The sequence below is a fragment of the Malaclemys terrapin genome, chromosome 14 (genome assembly GCF_027887155.1).
Source record: "Malaclemys terrapin pileata isolate rMalTer1 chromosome 14, rMalTer1.hap1, whole genome shotgun sequence".
In the NCBI taxonomy this organism is placed as follows: Eukaryota; Metazoa; Chordata; order Testudines; family Emydidae; genus Malaclemys; species Malaclemys terrapin.
In genome coordinates, this window is record NC_071518.1 from 7,030,995 (window position 1) to 7,052,151 (window position 21,157).

At 46.3% G+C, this 21,157-nt stretch overlaps 1 protein-coding gene across 1 annotated transcript; it reads left to right on the forward strand.

The window, feature by feature from the left end:
* Nucleotides 1–448: 448 nt before the first annotated feature.
* IRF8 (interferon regulatory factor 8) lies at nt 449–20,653 on the forward strand. Its single transcript, XM_054049426.1, has 9 exons — nt 449–532; nt 6,189–6,363; nt 9,035–9,218; nt 11,041–11,129; nt 11,737–11,848; nt 12,631–12,681; nt 14,576–14,962; nt 16,685–16,800; nt 19,335–20,653. Exons 2-9 carry the CDS (start codon nt 6,190–6,192, stop codon nt 19,509–19,511), a joined length of 1,290 nt encoding a protein of 429 aa, XP_053905401.1. The 5' UTR covers nt 449–532; nt 6,189; the 3' UTR covers nt 19,512–20,653.
* The last annotated feature ends 504 nt before the right edge of the window (nt 20,654–21,157 follow it).

Sequence of the window (21,157 nt, forward strand, 5' to 3'; positions counted from 1 at the left end):
CTGCCAAGCAGCCAGGGATCCTGATGGGAAAGGGAGGTTAAGAGCATGCTGGCTGCTGCTCGGCAGCCCTGCGCTCCATGGGGCCGAGGAATGGGACCCGGGCGAGCTCCCGGGGGGATGGAACGTTGACTCGGGCGAGCTCCCGGGGGGATGGAACGTTGACTCGGGCGAGCTCCAGGGGGATGGAACGTTGACCTGGGAGAGGAGGCTCCAACGTCGAGACCCCCTTTGCGCCCCCGCGCAGTCTGATTTCTCGGAAAAGAAAGGACTTAGAAGAAGGCGCTCAATTCTGTCCCATTCCCATTGGCTAGCCGGAGGCTTTCCGCCGCTGTCCATTGGCTGCAAGCCCTGGCGGAGGCGGGATATCGCAGACCCTCCCCCTGCTTTTTAATAAATGCGAGGAAGGGGCGGGGGAGTGCCTACTTTCGCTTACCCTCTCTGGCTTGCGAGCGCTGTGCGCAGAGCGAGCCAGCTGCGCACATCTGGGTGAGCAGCGACCGGGGCGCAAGCCGATTCTGCAGACCGCTGACAGGTATTTGCATCTCACCCCTTCCTCCTCCGAGCAGAACATTCTGCAGCTGGCAGGGTAGTTGGGCCGGGCAGAGCCCAGGTGGTGCGTCGTTAGCACAAGGGCTTTGCTAAGCCTGGCCTCTTCTTTTTAAAACCATTAACTAACGTTTGCATTTGCATTGATTTGAGGAGCTTTTTATTCCTTTGCAACCTCAGCTTCCTTTTTGCAGGTGAGATTTGAGCTTTGGAGGTGGCACGTTTCTGCCTCACGCTGGCCAGGGCTGGGCTCCCCCCTTGCCTTATGCTACTGCCTTTTGACCTAACTTTAAATGAAAGCATGGAGTTCGCTCCAGGCAGGAATCAGAAATGACCCTTAAGAATGTGGAGTGCAGCGCGTGTCCCAGGACTCTAACTGATTAAAAACAATCGCCTGCTGTGTTGACAAGAAATAAATCAATGATTCCTCAGTGATGCTGTGGAGAGGGATAATTGCAGATATTTTCCATATATGTTCTCTTTTATGTTTAAAGAATGTAATCTGGACTACACCTGGGTGAAACACATTCAGACTGGTGTCTGGGAGAGCATTTGCTAGTTTGCAAAGGCAAGGTAAAAGGTTTTGCCCATAGCCAGAGTACTAAAGTATAGGCTGGAGGAAAAGCAACATATGTAAACCTCTCTATTAACTTAAAACAAGACCCCAACAAAAATGACCCCCCCCCACCATCCTGCATTAATGCCAGCAGTGTTACCTCTTGAGCAGTTTCATGAAACAATGGAGAAGCTGGGAGCTTAGAAAGTTTTCCCCCGCTTCCAAAATTCCAAACTCCCACCTTAGGTCTCTGCTTAAAAAAGTGCATTGGGCACAATACACACAAACTGTGAGGGTAAGTGGTACTTTGAAACTGCTTTGAAGGGATGTGCAATGTCCTGTGACTGCCTAGTGACGGGCTCTGTCACTCGCTATGGGTCAAGGTGGTCAGGGACACAAGCCCATGCTCTAGGTGTCCCTAAACCTCTGACTGCCAGAAGTTGGCATTGGATGACAGGGGTTGGATCACTTGATAATTGCCCCGTTCTCTTTATTCCCTCTGAAGCATCTGGCACTGGCCACTGTCAGAAGACAGGATACTGGGCTAGGTGGACCATTGTTCTGAACCAGTATGGCCAGGCTTATGTTCTTTTGATCCCTATCTTATTGTCTCCTGTTCCCTAAACAGTACAATAATGTCTTGTTCTAATTGTCCTATTAAGAATCCCACCTGAGCACAAATAGGAACATTTAGGCTAGACACAGGTTATGGGGTCTATTCAGCACACCCTCTAATGAGACAGAACTCTGGCTAACCTTCATAGGAATCTGGACAGAATGAATAGTGAGCAAGCAGTGCGATGGAGCCTTGTTGTTGTCTTTTGCTCCCAGACCATATTATTGAATGGAGCTGATCTCCTCTTATTTAAGCAATAGGTAGGGTGGCCACTTTTTGGCTCTGGGGTAATAAAGACAGAGTAATATTAAAGGTTTGGGCTAAATGTACAAAAGGCAAAGTCATTCCTATGTCATGTGTGCGCCCAGTCTTTAACTAGCTCCATTGTCTCTACATTTTGTCAGGGATCACCAATCAGCATGTGGCTTGACATGCCACCAGCCTAGTTCTGTTAAACTCCATCTAACTGTTGCATCATGTAAACCCAAAAAATCAGTCATTCAGGGTTTGCATGCTTTGCATGGTGTGGAAGCCAGGCCAATGTGTCAGGGATTCTGGACTAACATGAAGGATAGCATTTATGAACAATCGTGTGAATTAGAGAAGAGTTGTTACCTTTAACTGCGTATTTCCCTGATAGTGTCGGTTAAGTTGGACAGTTAACATTAGTTTAATTAGGCCCAAAGTCATTTGGCCTGAGTTCAGCAGTGGCCCCAAAATGCACCTTGTCAAGTTAGTGCCATTGGTCCCTATTAAAAAGTTACAAAAGACAATTTGAAGCATTAACAGTTTATTCTCAAATAGAAGAATTTGCCTAAATATCACTGAGTAATTCAGGGACAGATGAGAAGTGTGGACACATGATCTTTTTGACTGTTTATATGGTTTGTCTTTAATGTTACTGTGGACCCTTTTTCAGAGGAATGAGCCAACAAATCATAATTTAGGTGGTCTTGGACTTTGCCGTGGACTTCCTAATGATTAAACTGTTTAGGACCTGCTGCGGAAATGGGAGAGGGGTGAAAAAATGCCATTTCTAAAAGCGGAAGAAACACTGAAAACTGATCAGTTGTTTGAGCCCTTGTGCTGCTATTTAGGCTGATCCCATCTCTGGTGTGGAGGCCAGGGAGGAAAATGCTGGTGGTAGCATCCTGGGAATCTCTAAATCATGATCTGCAGCTCCCCTTGAAGAAGAAAATGGGATGCTAATTGGTGTCAGACAGGATAAAAACACCTTTCAACAATTGGAAGAAATGAGTGGTTGAAATCAGGAAGCAGGGTGGGTGGGGGAAGTTAGACTAAGGCTTGGGATTATTTGCTTTACATATTTATTTGCAGCAATGAAGTCCCTGGGGCCTCCCACCACTGGGAGATGTTGCACAAAGTGACATCATCAAAAAGAACCAGCCAGCCAGTGCAAACATTGGTTTGGGTGATCCATGCCCTAACCCATCCTTCTGCAGTCTTAGGTCCTTTGAACTTACTTTCTAACCCCGGTTGGAATATTGTGGTTCCTTAGGTGTGCAGGTCCTTAGCATGCAGTTGTAGAATTAGGACCACTCTTCCATTGACATTGTCATGGCTCTGAATCTATTACCTGAATTTTTGCATGGTGTCCTGAGTGTGAGGATTTGGCCAATGGAATAATGTATCACTCAGAGGAACCTCTTGAGCTTGGTCCACAAAACCCAGTTGAAATCCATGTTTGGAATGTAGGTTTTTCATGCATAATGTGTGGACAGATTTTCCCTGGGATAAACCCACACAATCCCCATTGACTTCAGTTGTGGGCCACTATGGAACACAATTCTTGTTAAACTTAGTTGCGTATGTGCATACAGGTGCTTTTCAAATTGTGCCCGTTACCAGCATGCCAATGACCTGCTTGCTTAATTGTTTAAAAGAATACTTCCCTTCCCCCCATTTTGTGGTGTGCAAAAACAGCTTTGGAAATTCAAATAATTTACATACCTATTCTCATGCAACAAAGACCCTGATCCTGGACGACTTGCTCACATGAGTTCTCTCGTTGAAATCAATGGGGTTTATGGTCTGACTAAGGATTGGGCCCTAAAACATAGCCAAACTGACTTACAGCCAAAATGGAATAAAATTACACTGAGGCAGAGAACTGTCTCTTTCAGCATGATGTATATTAAAACTGCTGAGCTATAATGAGAGGCCCAGTGATTAGGGGAAATTCTCAGGTTCTCACTATAGTGATGCTGAATGCACTATAATTGGATGATTCTCTGAAATGCTAACTGCATTTTACTTTAGTTCATTAGTATATGTGCTAATTAATGGCTCAGTCCTGCATTCCTTGCTCAGCCCAAGTACCAGCGAGAGGTAATGGAGTCTGTGTGAGGAGCAAGGATAGGGATATAGTAAGCCAAGAAATGCTAACCATAAGAGCATATCCACTTACTACATAGACTTCAGTGCAAACTCAATGGATTTCATTCTCCTCTCACACCAGTGAAGCGCAGGAATAACTCCACTAACATCTTCAGTGGTACAGCAGCGTCATGCCCCATAGTCCCTAGCAATGAATACATCAGGTAATTGGTAAGATCTTCCGCTGGTGAAAGTGGACATGGCTCCATTTAAGTCAGTGGAATTGCATCAGCTTACACAGCTCAGGTTCTTGCCCTCAGTGTAAAAGTCCGAGAGAAGAAATTGTAATAATCCAAGGGAACCAACTCATACAGTGTGTTTTGTTTCTTGTTTCTCTGGCTAGACTGATTCAAATAAGGCTTCTTTTCAATAGTGCTCCTGAGAGTTTCAGTCCGTTAATTGGCTAGCTTTCATCATCTTTATTAGCCTGCTATTAGGCAGGCATTCAGTACAGTGTGAGGAATTTTTCACGTCAAAAATAACATGGGGAAATAGTCTATAGCACTGAAATGTTGGCAAGACAAATGTTTAGTTAAGGGCTGAGCATCTTTCCAGCTAGGGGGGGATTTCCAGCTGTTGTTCTTGTGACTGGCACCTGAATTACAGAGAAGATGATTTTGTACAATATAAAGCAGCATTTGTCAAGATCTGCTGCAACGTGCATATTATGTGAGGAAGCGTTTGTGAGCGGGGACAGAGGAGTTGGGGAGGAAAGCTCTAAGCTTCCTGTACCGCCTGCCATTTTCCAAGAGGGACAGTTCTGTGAAAGTATTGGACACGTCTGATTCACCGAGGCTCTGCCTAGAAATGTTCGTTCTATGAAATGTCTGTTTTTATTCATTTCTTTGGATCCTCCCCTCCCCAATTTACAAACAGATGCATATGGGCCCTGCAGACTGCACTTCAAGCAACTTTAGGCCAGGTTCTGCTCTTGGTTCTTAAACATTCTCTCTCCACTGAAATCAGTGGAGTTACTGTGCATTTACACCAGTGTAACTGAAAGCAGAATTTGTTTTTTTACATCTAAATTGTGCTCTTTTCCTTCTTTATTAGGTATATTATGGTAGCACTTAGGAGCTCTGCCCTGGTCCAGGACCCCATTGTGCTAGGTGCTGTACAAACCCAGAACAAAAAGATAGTCTTTGCCCCAAAGAGCCTTGAAATCAAGTTTCAATCCACAGTGTGAATAGTGGGCAGCATGGTCTAGTGGTGAGAGCTGGGGAGTTCTTGGTTCTAGTCCTGACTGACACCCACCCCCATTGTGGCCTGGGGCAAATCACTTATCCCCTCTCTGTGCCTCAGTTTCTTTATTTGTAAAATGGGGATAATAATAGTGAGCGTTGAGATCCTTGAATGGTAGTTACTATATAAGTGACAAGTTTCAGAGTAACAGCCGTGTTAGTCTGTATCCGCAAAAAGAACAGGAGGACTTGTGGCACCTTAGAGACTAACAAATTTATTAGAGCATAAGCTTTCGTGGACTACAGCCCACTTCTTCGGATGCATATAGAATGGAACATATAATGAGGAGATATATATACACACAGATTAAGATTAAGAATGAGCTCTCAGAACTGGATACTCTCATAAGATTCTCTCTGTATGTGTGTATATATATCTCCTCATTATATGTTCCATTCTATATGCATCCGAAGAAGTGGGCTGTAGTCCACGAAAGCTTATGCTCTAATAAATTTGTTAGTCTCTAAGGTGCCACAAGTACTCCTGTTCTTTTTACTATATAAGTGCAAATTATTGCTATTAATAGTAATTTATAATGGGCTGTCTGTCACAGAGTGTTGGAGGCATTTAATAGTTTTGGCGTTGGTTATCTGTACACAATAATTAGGACATTTTGATATCTCTGAATATTGTCTGTTCAGTGCTGACCATGTACAAGACATAGACAATGAAGACCGCCCTGGCCAATGGTGCATAGTCTGACCCCCCTCCAATTGCTGCTGACTCCTGATGTCTGCGTACTGTACAGAAGAACTCCCTGAAGTGTGCCACTTGATTTCTGTGTGTGACTGGCGGGAGGCATTTAACGGATCCTGTGAATTTCACTTTCAGCATGTGTGACAGGAATGGTGGGAGACGGCTCAGGCAGTGGCTGATCGAACAGATCGATAGTGGGATGTACCCAGGACTGATCTGGGAAAATGAAGAAAAAAGCATGTTCCGCATCCCGTGGAAACATGCTGGGAAACAGGATTACAACCAGGAGGTGGATGCTTCTATATTCAAGGTAGGAGAGACAGTAAATTTCTTTTCTTAACACTGCTCGTGCACCGGGACTTGCTCCTTCATTGCAAACATATTGGACACATCCCCTTCCTGCCTGAGCAGCACTGCCCTGGCTCTGATTTTCTAGGCTGCCGATTGCCTTTGTCTCCCACTGACTTTGCAGGCAGTGCTCAACCTGCTCCTGTTTTTGGCAGTATAACAGATTTCCATCCTGACATGCTTTTTTTTCCCAGTGAGAATTGCCTAGAGCTGCAATCCTCCTTTAATTGAAAGTAATTCGGGCATTAATAATACATCACCTACCTCTTCCTAAAGGTGCCGAGCCCCCACAGCTGTTGTTGATAGGGCTGCTCTAACATTTTTTCATGGAAGATTGGTGTTGGCAAAGAACTGCCTCTGTATAGAGATGAAACTTAGTAGGCTAAATCTGGCTCAGCCGTACCGCCGGAGCCCTGTTGACTGCATTGAGGCTGCACAGGTGTAAGGTGGAGAATTTGACCCAGTGAGTTAACGTCTCCAACTTTTCAGCTAAGATTTTGAATATGGAGTAGATTGGTGGTACTAACTGGTCTTTTTCTGGTTTTTATTATGGATAGTTGCTGTAGACATTTATTTATAAACAAAACTCAGCCTCCATCCTGCAAATGCTTATTCATGTGCACAGCTTTATTCACTGCAAAATGTCCCATTGATTTCAGTCAAGTCTCTGCAGGATCAGGGCCTAAAGAAGTATTTTTACACACCAAAACGGCTCCAAAGGGATCACGCCTGCTAATTTAATACTGTTTTCCAAATCAATATGTGGACATTATATTGCGAGACACCATGTTGATAAGCTTTTTCAAATGTCCATAAATATGAATTTTCACTAGCCTGTAATAATAATAAAAAGCTCTTATATAGATCTTTCCATCAGGAGATCTCAAAGTGCTTTACAAAGAAGGTCAGTATCATTATCCCCATTGCACAGATGGGGAAACTGAGGCACCGAGCAGGGAAATGACTTGTCTAAGGTCACCCAGCAGCTAGTGGCCAAGCAGAGAATAGAAACCAGGTCTCCTGAGTCCCACTTCTGTGCTACAGTCTATCAACTGGGCAACACTGCCTCCCCTGCAATGAAAATCATGCCAGCCTTGAGTGATAGCTTTTTAAAAGCACTTAATATTGTGGATGTGATTTCCGAGAATGAATGCACCATTGTGCATCTGTATGCAAAAGCAATTTAAAACCCCCCAATTATTGCTATTATGCCTGAGCTGAGCACAGTTGTGTTAATTGCAAATGTAGTTTTTGGAAATCAGACCTTCCATGGGCAAGAGTATTGAGCACACAGAAGATTGTTTAGACTAGTTTAGAGCTGGGACACACCAACGAAAAGAAGAGAGTGCAAAGCTTAAGACTCTCCCCTCATCTCTCACTCACCTTCCCATCATGCTGAGGGTAATTACAAGGCTAATTTTGGACTGTGACAGATCGTGCAAGTCACAATTTGTGGAAAATTCTGGAAAGAGAAGAATTTCGTGTCAGGGAAATGGTGGCCCTGTACACTCTATTTGCATGCAATAGTCTCCCCTCTCGGCTTGTTGTCCGATTTTGGGGCAAGAGGTTTTTTGTTGTGTTTTTTAAAAACTTGTTCGAAACATATTGCAGCTCCCTCTTTGCACTGGCGAGTCAGAGCTTACACTGATATTGTGGGCCAGATTCCCCTGTGCCTTGAGTGGTCACTTCCACCTGGACAAAGTGACTGTAAAACACTACAAGGGGGTGAATGGAGAACTCTGAGTGGGAAGCATTTTACGTGGCTTTAAATGATGACGGCAGAAGCTGCAGTGTCCCGGAGAATCAGGCACTTTGTGAGTCAGCGTGAAGGATAGTACAGTACAGTAGTTAGGGCCCTGACCTAGGAGATGAGGCTTCAGGTCCCACCTCTGATGTACTTGCTCAAGGTTATCCAAGAAGTGTATCTCTGCCCCTCAGTTTCCCATCGGTGAGAATGGGATAACAGCCCTTCTCTGCCGAACAGCAGTGTTGTAACTGAAGATAAATCCAGTGACAATTGTGAGGAGCTCAGACACTGCAGTGACAGTGGCCAGGCAAGTACCTTGGCGTGGTGGTTAGATCTGCGGTGGAAGTCACTAGGAGTTTCCCTGAGTGACGACATCCGGAAATGGCCTTGAGGGACAAATGTGAGATTTGGCCCTGAAGTTATAAACTGAGGTTCTGATTTTAGCCTTTAACCAATCAGAAGACCATGAAATTGGCGTTTAGCCAATAAACACCAGAAATGGTTACTTGGATCTAAGGGTTTGTCTACACAGAGCTGCAATACGGACTATGGGGCTGTGGTTTCTAAAGTGCTCTAACATGCTGTGCATTAATTGGTCTGTGTAGACCCTGCTGGTGCTCACTAAAGACTCCCTAGTGTGCTTTAATGTGGTGCTGTTTGAAATGGTACTACATTAAAGCACCACTTGGGAATAGTACCAAGAGATTACTCATTGCTGTAGACACAGAGAGAGCCCCAAATCACCTGATTTTTTTGCCATCTGCATAAAAGTTCAAAAATTGCTAAAAGTAAACCCTGAAAAATGAAATTAATAAACTCCGTAAAACAGAGCTCTAATTGTAAAGCTGGTTCTTCAGTCCTGTGGCCCTTTTCTCTTTTGTTTTAGGCTTGGGCAGTTTTCAAAGGGAAATTTAAAGAAGGTGACAAAGCCGAGCCAGCCACTTGGAAAACGAGGCTACGCTGTGCTCTGAACAAGAGCCCGGACTTCGAGGAGGTGACGGACAGGTCCCAGCTGGACATCTCGGAGCCGTACAAAGTGTACAGGATCGTCCCAGAGGAAGAGCAAAAATGTAAGTGTCCTGATAAACTAAGTGACTTATTCCAGAGCCACTTACCTCCTGAGCATTGAACGTCTGGGGGATTTATAGGAGAAGAGAGATTGTGTCTGGTTATTAAAGCAAAGGGAAAAACGGAAGTGGACTTACGCCAGCTTTGACGTGCATTCAGCTGCATTTCCTGGGCCACACCCCACCTCCAGGTGATTCCACTGGGTCAGGCTGTACCCCGTAGATCAGTGCCCGGAGAGCTGCCGTGGTCATGAGATGGGTGGGTGGTGGGTGTGTGTGTGGGTGGGAGTCAGTCACCTCCATGGCACTGTCCCACTCTTCCCTAGAGCTGTGGGCAGGGATCCATGGCTGGGGAGGGGCGGGCAGAGGGCAGATATGGGAAATCAAGGGGTTGGAGGAGGAGAGGCCAGGGGGTCATGCATTCTTTCTTCCTCAAAGCCACCTGGGGAAAGGTAATGTAGCTTTAAACTGCCTTCACTTTACTGTAGCCACATGGACGGTGGAACCTTTTCAAGGAGGATTCTGGGGTTGCCTCTTAGCAAGGAAAGGCCTGGCAGGAGGCAGTGTGCTGGGGAGAGGGACAAGGGCCCCAAAGCCACTGCAGATGCACAGGACTCTCATGTGGAGAGCCACTGGAAGTCCATGCCATCAAGACTATTTTTCTTTCTTCCTGGGGGGAGAAGAGCAAACACTCCTCGACCCCCACTGGAAGGATCTGGGGAAAACTCCACCCTCCTCCCCACAGCCTCATCCCACAGCTGTTTGAGTAGGAGAGGCTATTCCTGCCGAGTAAAAAACCAAACAGAGCGTGCTGTCTGTGACATTAGCTGACAATACTCTATGGCAGTCTGACTCAGAAGGTCTGATCCTGTTCTCACTTACACCAGCATAAACCTAGAGTGACTCCATTAAGTCAATGGAGTTCTTTCAGGGTAAGTGTGGGCTGAGATCAGAATCAGCCCCAAAGTCTGTCCTGGTGAAGGTTTTAGTTGTGGTTTTGGCCTTACATTTGGTTCTGATGCCCCCCTCTAACCTAAAGGTGCATCTGCTTTAATCTGTACAGATGCTGAGGAAATAGAATAACTCCCTCACATTGCCCAACAGTAAAAGCAGCGATTATAGTAACCAGGGTTCAGCAGAGAACAGTTGTTGCTGTGAGGTCCGGTCTGGTGTTAGCTGTGCAAAGTTTATTTTTATTTGTGGTTTTGTTTGTGCTTTTTTTTTTTTTTAAGCATGCAAAATCTGGTTGTCAGGAAGTCTACCTTTAGCATTTTGGTCTCTGTCAACTTCATTCACGCAGAAGGCTTTATATTTCTGTACACTTGTTATAAGCATTATGCAAATTGCATTACATTTCCCCCTCAACAATGTAGAGCTGTGCTTTGGCAGGGAAAAAAAGTCTCCAATGAAGGTTAAATTGTTCCCAGCCGCAGCAGAACTGTGGCTGTTTTCTGGATTTAATCTTATTCACACCCATGCAATCCGCTGGGCTCAATCCTGCAGTCCTTGCTCTGGCAAAACTGCCATTGATTTCATTGGGAATGGAAAGGACTACAGCTGCAGGGCCAATGGGGTTGCACAGTTGTATAGCGACAGGTTGGCTCTAAAGTGGTACATTGTCCAGTGAATTCCCCATACATGGCAGTGAGGGGTAAGATCCCATGAAGGATTCTAGGTTTTTTTATTTTACAATGGTAAATATTTCCCCAAAGCAAGTCACCCCTATCCCATGGCCTTCTCTTGCATGCTTTATGGTCTGGTTCCTTGTTAGATCACTGCATGTGGTATGATGCGTTGAGCACTGAATTGTTGTATTTCTTTCCAGGCAAAGCGGGTATTGCTAATGGAGGCAGCTTGAATGAAGCCACTGACATGGACTGCAGTCCTTCTGCAATAGATGATCTAATAAAAGAGGTAACTAACTGCTATAGCAAAGCAATCTCTCTTTGGTTGGAAGGGCTAGATGGTAAAGTTTCTCCATGAAATTGTTTATTGCATTTTTCTAATGATAGGACCATACGGCCAGGGGAACTAGATTTTGATATCACTGGTGCAAGAAGAACAAATCTGCATGTTTTACAGACACGTTCGTTACATTCATTCATGTAACACCATGCGCAGACCTGTGGCTGTTGCTTGTCATATCAATGCATCTCACATTTGCATACAGTTCAATAAGAGTTTCGCTAGAGGGTCAGACTTTTGCAGCTCTTGTCTCCCTTCATTGTGATGCAAAATTGTTGGGGTAAATTCTGCTTTCAGCGTGCCCATGAAATCCAAGGCCCACTCCTTCTAACCAGTCACAAAGCTGAAGAGTTCGCCTATGTCACAGTATCCCTGCTGCCCTACTATGTTTGTTTTTTTACTATTCCTGTTCAGGGGCCGGTGAGCAATTTAGATAACTACTTCTTTTCCATACGATATTGATTGCCATTTATATGATGTTGATTGCCTGAAACTGCAAAACTGCTTAACCTGTTTTGTTGCCTGGATGATCTAATGGCTTTTCTGTCTTCCTCAGTCCCCCACTGTAGATGAATACCTTGGTATAATAAAGAGAAGCCCTTCCCCACCTCAGGAGAATTGTAGAAACCCTCCAATACCAGACTGGTGGATGCAGCAACCTAGCCCTGGTAAGACACTGACAACATATCCAGGACTTATAGAACAGAGTGTCTAGTTTGATTGAGTAATCCCTCGAGGACACAACCAGGATAGCAAAGACTAATTTTGGTGATCTCTGAATAGCTCCCTCTATATTTGGTGCTTGTGGAGGATTTTTTATGTTTGAGGAACAAGTTTATTAAGAATGTCTAAAATATCATCATACCTCGAATTTAAATCTTACTGTAAGTACAGGAAAATCGATCTTTGCAATGGCATGTGTCATGACCGTCGATGCTTTGTAGTTGCGCAGGGGGTTACGTCTGTCTCTACAGACATTCAGAAGCCCCAGATCTAAAGTATAAGGTTCATTTCATGATCACCTTGGCAGTGAGATTGTAGTCCGTGCTCTGGCAAAGCTCCCATTGATTCCACTGGGAATGGTAAGGATGACAGCTGCAGGCCTAGTGGGGTTAAAGCGACAGGTTGGCTCTAAGTGGTACATTGTCAAGTGAATTCCCCGTACACGGCAGCTCCGTTCTGGATCCCGTGTTGGGAATCCCCGTTCTGTCGCTGCTCCCCTGGCTGGGGAAGTGGAACCCCTGATGTGGGCAAGGCTCCTTGCAGGGTTTTCTTCTCTCATGAAATCGTGGAGGGATCAGGAGGATATGGAGAGGAAGAATTTAGGGGTGGAGAGGAAACGGCACTGGGGCAAAATGAGCGGGTGGCCGGGTCGTTGGATTTTACCAGAGATCCCGGTGCTTGTGTCAAAACTTGGCACACAAATATAACTTTATTTCTTCTCCCGCAGCATCTGTGCCCCTGATGAATGGGTACTCCAGCTACGAACCGCTGCATTCAGGTACTGGAAATCCCACTTCCTTGCTCAGTTACGTACTGTGCCCTCAGTCGGTGTGGTGTAAGCGGCCTCTCATGTGGCACTCCCAGGCGGGACCTGGCTTTGCTGCCATTGTGGCCCTGTTCATGCACACCCAGAGAAAATCATCCTTAAAAATAGCAGAGCCACCGAAAATGGCAGCTTAGGGCTTAATTGCTCAGAAACGCTCTGACTTCATAAGCCGCTGTTCCATTCTCCGCACCCAGGCAAAGGAATTAAAGCGTCTAAGCAGTAGTAGAGATGCATACGCCAGGGAGGAGGCCAGATCCTGCCCAATAAGATGATGCCTTTGCACTGCTCCAACAACACGTAAAGTTGGCTTAAAGAGCCAGCTGGGGATTCCCTGGGCCTAGGGAAATCCCCAAGTGGCATGAAACTACCATAGCCCCGGCTCTGTGCCAGTCCTTCCAGCCCTCCCCGGGTGTTGAAGATATGCCAAAAGCTGGAGGGACTGTGGCCAGAGCGCTCCATGCTTCAGTGATCTGGCCAGCACAGCAGCTCATAGGTGCCACCTTGAGGCGGGTCTGACTTGTGCTGAGGACCAAACCAGCCCCTGGGTGCCACCAGCATTGGGGAAGAGGAGTGTAAGGGTGACATTAAGCCTCCTTTGCTCTCCCTATCAGCCACAGCGAGAACTGGGCTTGGCATAGCTGAGGACTGGGCTCTTGGTTGCAAATCCACTATGCAGGTTGCTTACCCACGGCAAATCTGCTCTGCATCGGTACAGGCATTGGTTTGGAGACCTAGCACGTTCTTTAGATAACTGACAGTAGCGCAAACGAAAGGGCAAGTTTCAGCAGAGGTGCAGATGCAAACACGTAGGGCAATATAGTTAGCTAACAAGGGACAAAGTCTGAGACACCTTAAGGGCAGAGAGTTTGTTGGAGGAAGGATCCCAGGCCCACAGGGGATGCCCCCCTGCACACCTTTGTGGCAGCATAAAATGGCTGTCCTGGTCTTCCACTCCTTTACATTTGCTTCACTAAAGGCAGGAGCAGTGCAGTCCACTTGGATGGAGGCTCTTCCAGGATGATTGTTCCCTGGATAATGAAATCTGGAGTGGGTGGGGAGTTTCCAAGGGGCAGTTTATAAACCCGTTACCCCCATGGCTGAGCACTTACCTGAGTCACGCTGTTGGCTTCAGTGGGGCTGCTCATGGAGTAAAGAAATATTCAAGGTGAGGAAGGGTGTTAGAATCTGCTCCAGGGCAGCTACTGTGTGAAGTATGCAGCCACCTGCTTCTCCAGTTCCCAGTGAAAAGGTAGAAGGATCCTGGTGCGTGCAATCTGTGCCCACCATGCTGACGTGTAATCACGTTTGCACACTGTTCTGCTGGCAAGTTCTACCGAAATCTAACCAAGGGGTAACTGGTAAAACTAGATAGGTCAATCTAACTGGTCAGACCTATCAGCTGCAGATAGACATGTGGGACTCTGGAGGATTGGGAAGGTAAAAGGTTGCTTGCTACAGAGCATGCTGAATTCAGAAAAACTGTGCTGAAAATCAGTGTCCCCGGTGGGAAGTCTGAGAGGGTCAGGGAGGAAACAACTGGAGTTCTTCCTCACAGGAGTAGACCCATTAAAGACCATGCTTGCTGAGTGAGGTCTGCTCATGCGTGCCGGGGTTATAGGAGCAGCCATTGAATATCCTGCTGATTCTGGCCCCCGAGAGCTGTGATGCTGACACTTTGTCTAGCTCGACAGCAGGGAATGCACAGAGCATTTCAAGGGCTTCACCGCTTAAGTGGAGCTTCGCTGTCGTGTGCAATGGGATGGTTATTCCTGCAGCCCTGGGTGAAGCAGCGGCGGGGGTTAGCTGCGTCCTCTAATTGGCTGTGTGCGGGCGTGTCTCCCTGCAGTGTACTCGCAGATGGTGATCAGTTTCTATTACGGAGGGAAGCTGGTTGGCCACACTACTACCTCTTACCACGAAGGCTGCCGAATTTCCCTGAGCCACGCCCCCGCCCACTGTGACAAGGTGTATGGCCCGGAGAGCCTGGAGCACGTGCAGTTCCCTTCCGCCGACGCCATCCTGAATGACCGCCAGAAGCACATCACCAAGAAGCTCTTCGGGCACCTGGAACGAGGGGTGCTGCTGCACAGCAACAAACAGGGTATCTTCATCAAGAGGCTGTGCCAGGGGAGAGTCTTCTGGAGTGGAAACAACGTGCTGTACAGGGACAGGCCCAACAAGCTGGACCGGGATGAGGTGGTCAAAATATTCGACACCAACCAGTTTGTCCGAGGTTGGTGAAACATTCCCACCTCGCTTGATCCACCCTCTTCATTACAGCTGACTTTTCTGCCCTCCCTCCCCCCTATTGTCCTCGGCACACTGACACCCGGATAGAGCCATGTTGCTGTAGGATGGTGTCTACATCTTCCTGTACTGATAGGGGTCAGATCCTCAGCTGGTGTAAATCCGCTCCAGTGAAGGGCTGTTGGTTTTTAAGGCGCTTACGATGGGAACAGGCGACCCTGTGTCTTGAGTTCTTGGCAATCTTTAGCATATCTTTAGCAATCCTTATCGCACCCACGTAAGGTGGGGCAGCGGGGATTGGAGCCACAGAGACGCTAAGTGACTCACCTGAGGTCACACAAGAAATCGGTGGCAGAGCAGGGAATTCCACCCAGGTTTCTTAAATCCCATAGTAGTGGCCTAACCACTTGACCATCCTTTCTATGCCTGAAGTCAAAGAACCTATGCTGATTTATGCCAGCTCAGGATCTGGCCCAGAATGTATAGACCTCAGCCCCAAAGTGCTCACGTAGTCTATACATCCTTGCCAACACTTATAAAAACAAACACAGTAGTATCCCTTTCCACCAGACGCTGTGGCTTATCTCTTGTGAGCGGTGGTGTTTGGAGATATTGTATAAAAACCCCACTGCAGTGTTTTACATCAAGCGAGGGCACGATTGATAGGTTCCAAAAAAAAAAAAAAAAAAAATCTAAAGCACAAAATAACATTCCTAAAGGCACTGTATGTGATACTGAATCTGTGTTAATACATATTAATGCAGGGCCCAGTTCTTTCTCCTCAGGGTACAAGGAATGTCTGTGGACTTACCTGAGGTGGGAAGATAAGACTTTTAGTCATTCTTCCTTTTTTAGTCCTCCCCTGAAAGCACTAGATCAGCAGTTCACTACCAGGGGTATAGGGCCCCCTGGGGGCCACAAACGGGGTTCGCCAGGCGGGGCTGGCATTAGGCTCCATGGGGCCCAGGATAGAAAGCCCAAGCCAGAGGCCTGGCGTGTGGAGATGAAGCCAAAGCCTGAGCAACTTAGCTTTACAGGGCACCCAGTGGTGTGGGGTCCTGGGCAGCTGCCCTGCTTGTTACCCCTTAAGGCCAGCCTGGGCTTTTATATACAGAAAAACACTTGTGGCACAAGTGGGCGGTGGCGTTTTTATAGCATGTTGCGGGGGGGAGGGGCTCAGAAAGAAAAAGGTTGAGGACCTCTGCTCTACATCAAATCAATCTTCTCCCCAGAGAAGCTCCATCAGTCTCCTGTGGAGGGATGGGATGTGCTCGTTGCCAGACTCGGAGGGGCAGAGGGCTCTGCACCCAGGATCTTGACTCTTCTTGGTCTAAATGACTACAGAAGCAGTACAGCTGGCGCACTGGACTGGCCAGGTGCCCTTGCTATTGAATAAGAGATTATCTTAGTCTGCATCTCAGCACAGTGTCACTTATACAGCTCTTTAACGAGGCTTTCCTGCACTGGGATTTTTAACCCCCCCCTCTAATTTTCTCTCTCCATAAAAGCTAAATACCTTTTGCTGAGTGTGCATGCAGTGCTGCCAGCAGGTGTTTGTGTGGGTTTGTATACAACACTTGCTGCCGAGGTGTGTGTACGCAATTCTCCCTGCAGGTGAATAAGCCACCTGCTGCAGCTGCGTGTGCTAATGTCTCACTGAAGTGAGTTGGTTTCCATCCTTTCCAACCATCTGTTTTTCTCCTCTTAGAGCTGCAACAGTTCTACAGCAGCCAAGGCCGTTTCCCGGAGAGCAAAGTCCTGCTGTGCTTTGGCGAAGAGTTTCCCGACACAGTCCCTTTACGCTGTAAATTAATCCTGGTACAGGTAAGGCACATTCATGAGAAACAGCCATTGCTTGAGCTGCCCCTTCGTTCTCCTACAACTCAGAAATGCATCCCCAAGACTACCTGGTTTCTGTCTCTTAACTTTCAGAGCCAGATGTTTCCAAACTCAGAAGCATAGGGCTGCATGCAATTTGCATACCTAATTTTAGGGACAGATTAACGTAGGGGCTTTAGGGGCTGCAGCCCCGGGCTGAGTGGGACCCCAGTGCAGCAGGGCTCAGGCAGGGTGCCTGCATGCCATGGCCCCACACCACTCCTGGAAGAGGCCGGCTGCTGGCACGTCTCTGCGTGCCCTTAGCAAGGGTGGAGGCAGCTCCACACGCTGTCCCTACTGCAGCATCGTCTTCGTAGCTCCCATTGGACAGAAACTGGCCAATGGGAGCTGCGTGTGTGGTACTTGTGGGCATGGGCAGTGCACGGAGACACACTGTCCCTCTCCCCCGAGGGGCGCGCAGAGATGTGCCAGCAGCTGGCTGCTTCCAGGAGCAGCGTGGGGCCAGAGCCTCCACCTTGCATCCCCTTCTGCACCCCAACCCCCTGCCCCAGGTCAGAATCCCCTCCTGCACCAAACTCCCTCCCAGAGCTCGCACTCCCCTCCTGCACCAAACTCCCTCCCAGAAAGAAACTCATAACAGCTGTTCTAAGGTCAGAGGTAGGCTATTTTGAATTAACTTAACTATATTCTACATCTTTTAAGACTGAAATGTAACCACAGAACAACTTCATTAATTAAAAGGCAAGTTTAATATAGCATTAATAGCCTCGTTGCCATAATTGTGATCATCTTGTTTTAAATTGGAAAAAGACTTAGATTTTGTGGGGCCCCTGTATACAATAGCCCTGGCCCACAGGAGAGTTAATCTAGCCCTGCCTAACTTGTTTACATATGTGCATCAATTGCATGTGTAAAATAGGTATTTGCTTGCACAAATCATCAGTTAGGCATCCAGGCTGCCAGTTAATTTTCTTAATTTGCACACACAAATCCCCAAATAGCCCATGTCATCACATTGATTAAATGAGCAAATTAAGCACAAAACTGCACACAGACTGTCGGTTTAAAAATCTGGCCCTAAATTAGGAAGAAATGTATTTTCCCCCCTTCCCCTCTCTGTTCTCCCCCACCCCCTGTGCTTTGCATAGTCATTTGCTAAATATGTTAACTATGTACTGTGCTCCTCAGCCTGGTGATGACCTTTTTCTGGCCTCCCACTCCTGCCTGCTAGGCAACTGTCCAATAAATCACTGCAACTGGTTATGCTGTTACCAGCAGGATTAGGGCTTCATGCAGAGAAGCAAGCGTAAGGGGTGAATGAACTTGAGAGTAATGGATAGTTTGCATGTAAAATCTTACAGTACAAAGGATATGGAAGAAGTGAATGGGGAAAAACTCTGGTGGTAAATTAGAAACAGGAAAATGAGTTTATTACACCCAGAATGGCTTTGTTCAAAGACTATAAAAAAAATTCAGGACCACTGAGTCTTTAAGTTAGACATCTTTGCTTTCTTTTGTTGATGACATCCTAATATATTCACCATGTTATGTATGTATATTACAGCACCGCCTAAAATCTCCAATCAACATAAGCCACAGAGCAGGCAGGGCCAACCTGGGTCACGGCCCGACCAGTTTTTGGCTGGGCCAAACCTGAGCGGTGTTGTGACCCTGTGCCAGTTCGCAACACCACTCACTCAAATTTGGCCCAGTCATCCATCTGTCATGAGGGAGGGACTGCCAGGCCAAACCCGAGTGGTGCTGTTATCCCATGCACCACTCACTCAAAATTAACAGAGGGTCCTGTGGCACCTTTAAGGCTAACAGAAGTATTGGGAGCATAAACTTTCGTGGGTAGGAACCTCACGTCTTCAGATGCAAGATTTTTTTACCCACGAAAGCTTATGCTCCCAATACTTCTGTTAGTCTTAAAGGTGCCACAGGACCCTCTGCTTTTTACAGATTCAGATTAACACGGCTACCCCTCTGATACTTGTCACTCAAAATTGGAAAGGATGGGGGCTCATGGTCAGGCTGCTGGTGAGGGGAAGGGAAGCAGAGGGCTAGGTAGGGTGTGGAAATCTGCACCCTCTCACATTTTCAAATGGATCTCCGCAACCCCTTCCAATTGAGATTAGAGCTCTACTGTGCAAGGCACTGTGTATATAAAAAGACATTTCCTGTCCTGAAGAATGTACAATTTAACTAGACAAGAGGGACAAATGAGAGTTAGTGACTTGCCCAAAGCCCCATAGGAACTGAATCAGAGACCAGTTGCCTTAAGCACAAGACCATCCTTCCCCTCTTTTCCCAATTTCTCTCTTGAAGGAGGTTTTCCCTTTTAGACCGTTCTCTTCCTTGTGGTATCTGATGTACTGTATTGACAGTAGCTTGTGTACCCCCACTAGAGTGTTCAGTGAAGTCTGGGTGATAGTGGTTATGGTGAGTTGGAGGAAGATGTATGTCGTAAGTGTTCTCATCTTATTTAAACATCTTGGTGGTCTTTCCTTCTACCATAGGTTGAGCAGCTGTGGGTTAGACAGTTGGTGGAAGAGGCAGGAAAGGTCTACAGCAGCGGCCCGATGCTTCCGATAGCTGATGAGACCCAGCATGACCAAATATTCAGGATCTTCCAAGATATCTGCGGGACACACCAAAGACCTGTGTTTAGAGAAAATCAACAGATCACTGTCTGAGTGCTTTTTAAAATAATGGTGGGGTTAATTTAGCCCCTGGTTGGTCTCAGCACTGTTTGAATTTCCCCCGTGGAAAACATTCTGATTTAGAATCTAGATGCCCAGGGCTTTTCTTTGTTGTTGTTTTAAAATAAACTCAGCAATTAAAATTTTCATTTGTGAGCAAAGGAACTAGACCAGAACGGTGAATTCTGGCTACATTTTATTTATATGGATGGCTTTTGTACCATTCTTTGTCTTCATCTAGTGCCGACAGCAAGTGGATGAGGAAAGTTTCTTGAGTGTTGTGGGAGAGTGACTAGAAAGATCAGTAATGCTACTCTAGTATATTGAAGCTGTCACAGAACAGCTCTTCTTAGTGTCCGTGACCCATCTGGCAGTCAGAAAACTTAGGAGCAGATCCTGAGCTCAGTTGTAGTCAATGGAGCTATGATGACTTACAGCTGCAGTTTCATCCTCTTTTCCAAAAACCTCAATTTGGGAAGAACTGAAGCTTGTGAAAGATTTTTAAATGCTCAAACATACTGGAATGTCACTAGGGATCAGGTCGTCCCACTGACTTCCAAACAGAGTTTGCAATACCACTGATGGTAAAAGACAATGGAAACTTTTTTAGAGCAAATATCCTTTTACTTCCAAAGGACCCGCTTCTGAAGTAACTTCTTGTTTGCCTTTATGACTGAGGTTTTTTTGTATATTGAAGTATTTTGCAATTTGGAAATAAATCCCCAAATTATTTGTAAATATTGAATGTAGGAAATGATCATTTTAATTGTCTTAGCCAAAGAGATAAGAGTTTTTATATATGTAAATGCAAAATAAGTTTGTAGTAAAATGTTCATGTTTAGTTGGCTTTAGTCTCAAAAATGCATGTGCCCAACCTCCAATGTGTGTGCAAGTTGTGTGCCTGCTATGGTATGTGTGTGCATGTCCTGACTAACACCCATCATCATGCTTTCTATGCATGCACAACTAGGGAATGGGAATTTTTAAGAAACAGGGTCGTGTGCCTTACAACTGAAAGCCCAAAGCCAGTACTGCGCCCCCCCCCTCTCTCTGCTAGGCTAAGTATTTATTTTATGCCTCTTTTTAAATGGTTTTGTAATTTGTATCTTGCAAATAAAGTGCTCTATTTTGTATCTTTTTATATCCATTCTTCTTTAATGTCCTAATGACTGGCACCAATGGGGTGTCACTTGGAGCCAGTTTCCCTTCCAAGGGGCAGTGTGCTGACTATTGCATTCTTTTGGGGTTAATCATGGGGAGGGATTTACTATCCTGGCCTGCCATGTTGGTGCTTTAAAGCCCACCGTTCTAAGGAACTGACCCTGTGAGCTGGGCCCTTGCAGCTCCCACAGAATTGATTTTGGCCCCCCTTTCTCCTCTCAGCCCCAGCGTGTGAGAGGAGAAATCAGTTTCCGCTTGCAGTTCCTTAGTCACTAAGGCTATACTTATTGGCAGGGATTCTAGTTTAAGGACCAAACAATTTAAAGTCAGCCTCTGAGTTTTGCCATTGATTTGTACACACACATTTTTATTAATGTGCAAAAGTCAATTATTCTTCATTATTTGTGCTGCTGTCATGCCTAAGAGCCCTAGCCATGGCCCAGGACGCTGCTGCGCTAGGCGCTGTACAAACACTGAGC

Coding starts and splice junctions, on each gene's coding strand:
- IRF8 (XM_054049426.1), top strand. CDS start 6,190: ATGTGTGACAGGAATGGTGGGAGACGGCTCAGGCAGTGGCTGATCGAA. Junction 6,364..9,034: donor TGGATGCTTCTATATTCAAG/GTAGGAGAGACA, acceptor CTTTTGTTTTAG/GCTTGGGCAGTTTTCAAAGG. Junction 11,130..11,736: donor TAGATGATCTAATAAAAGAG/GTAACTAACTGC, acceptor TGTCTTCCTCAG/TCCCCCACTGTAGATGAATA.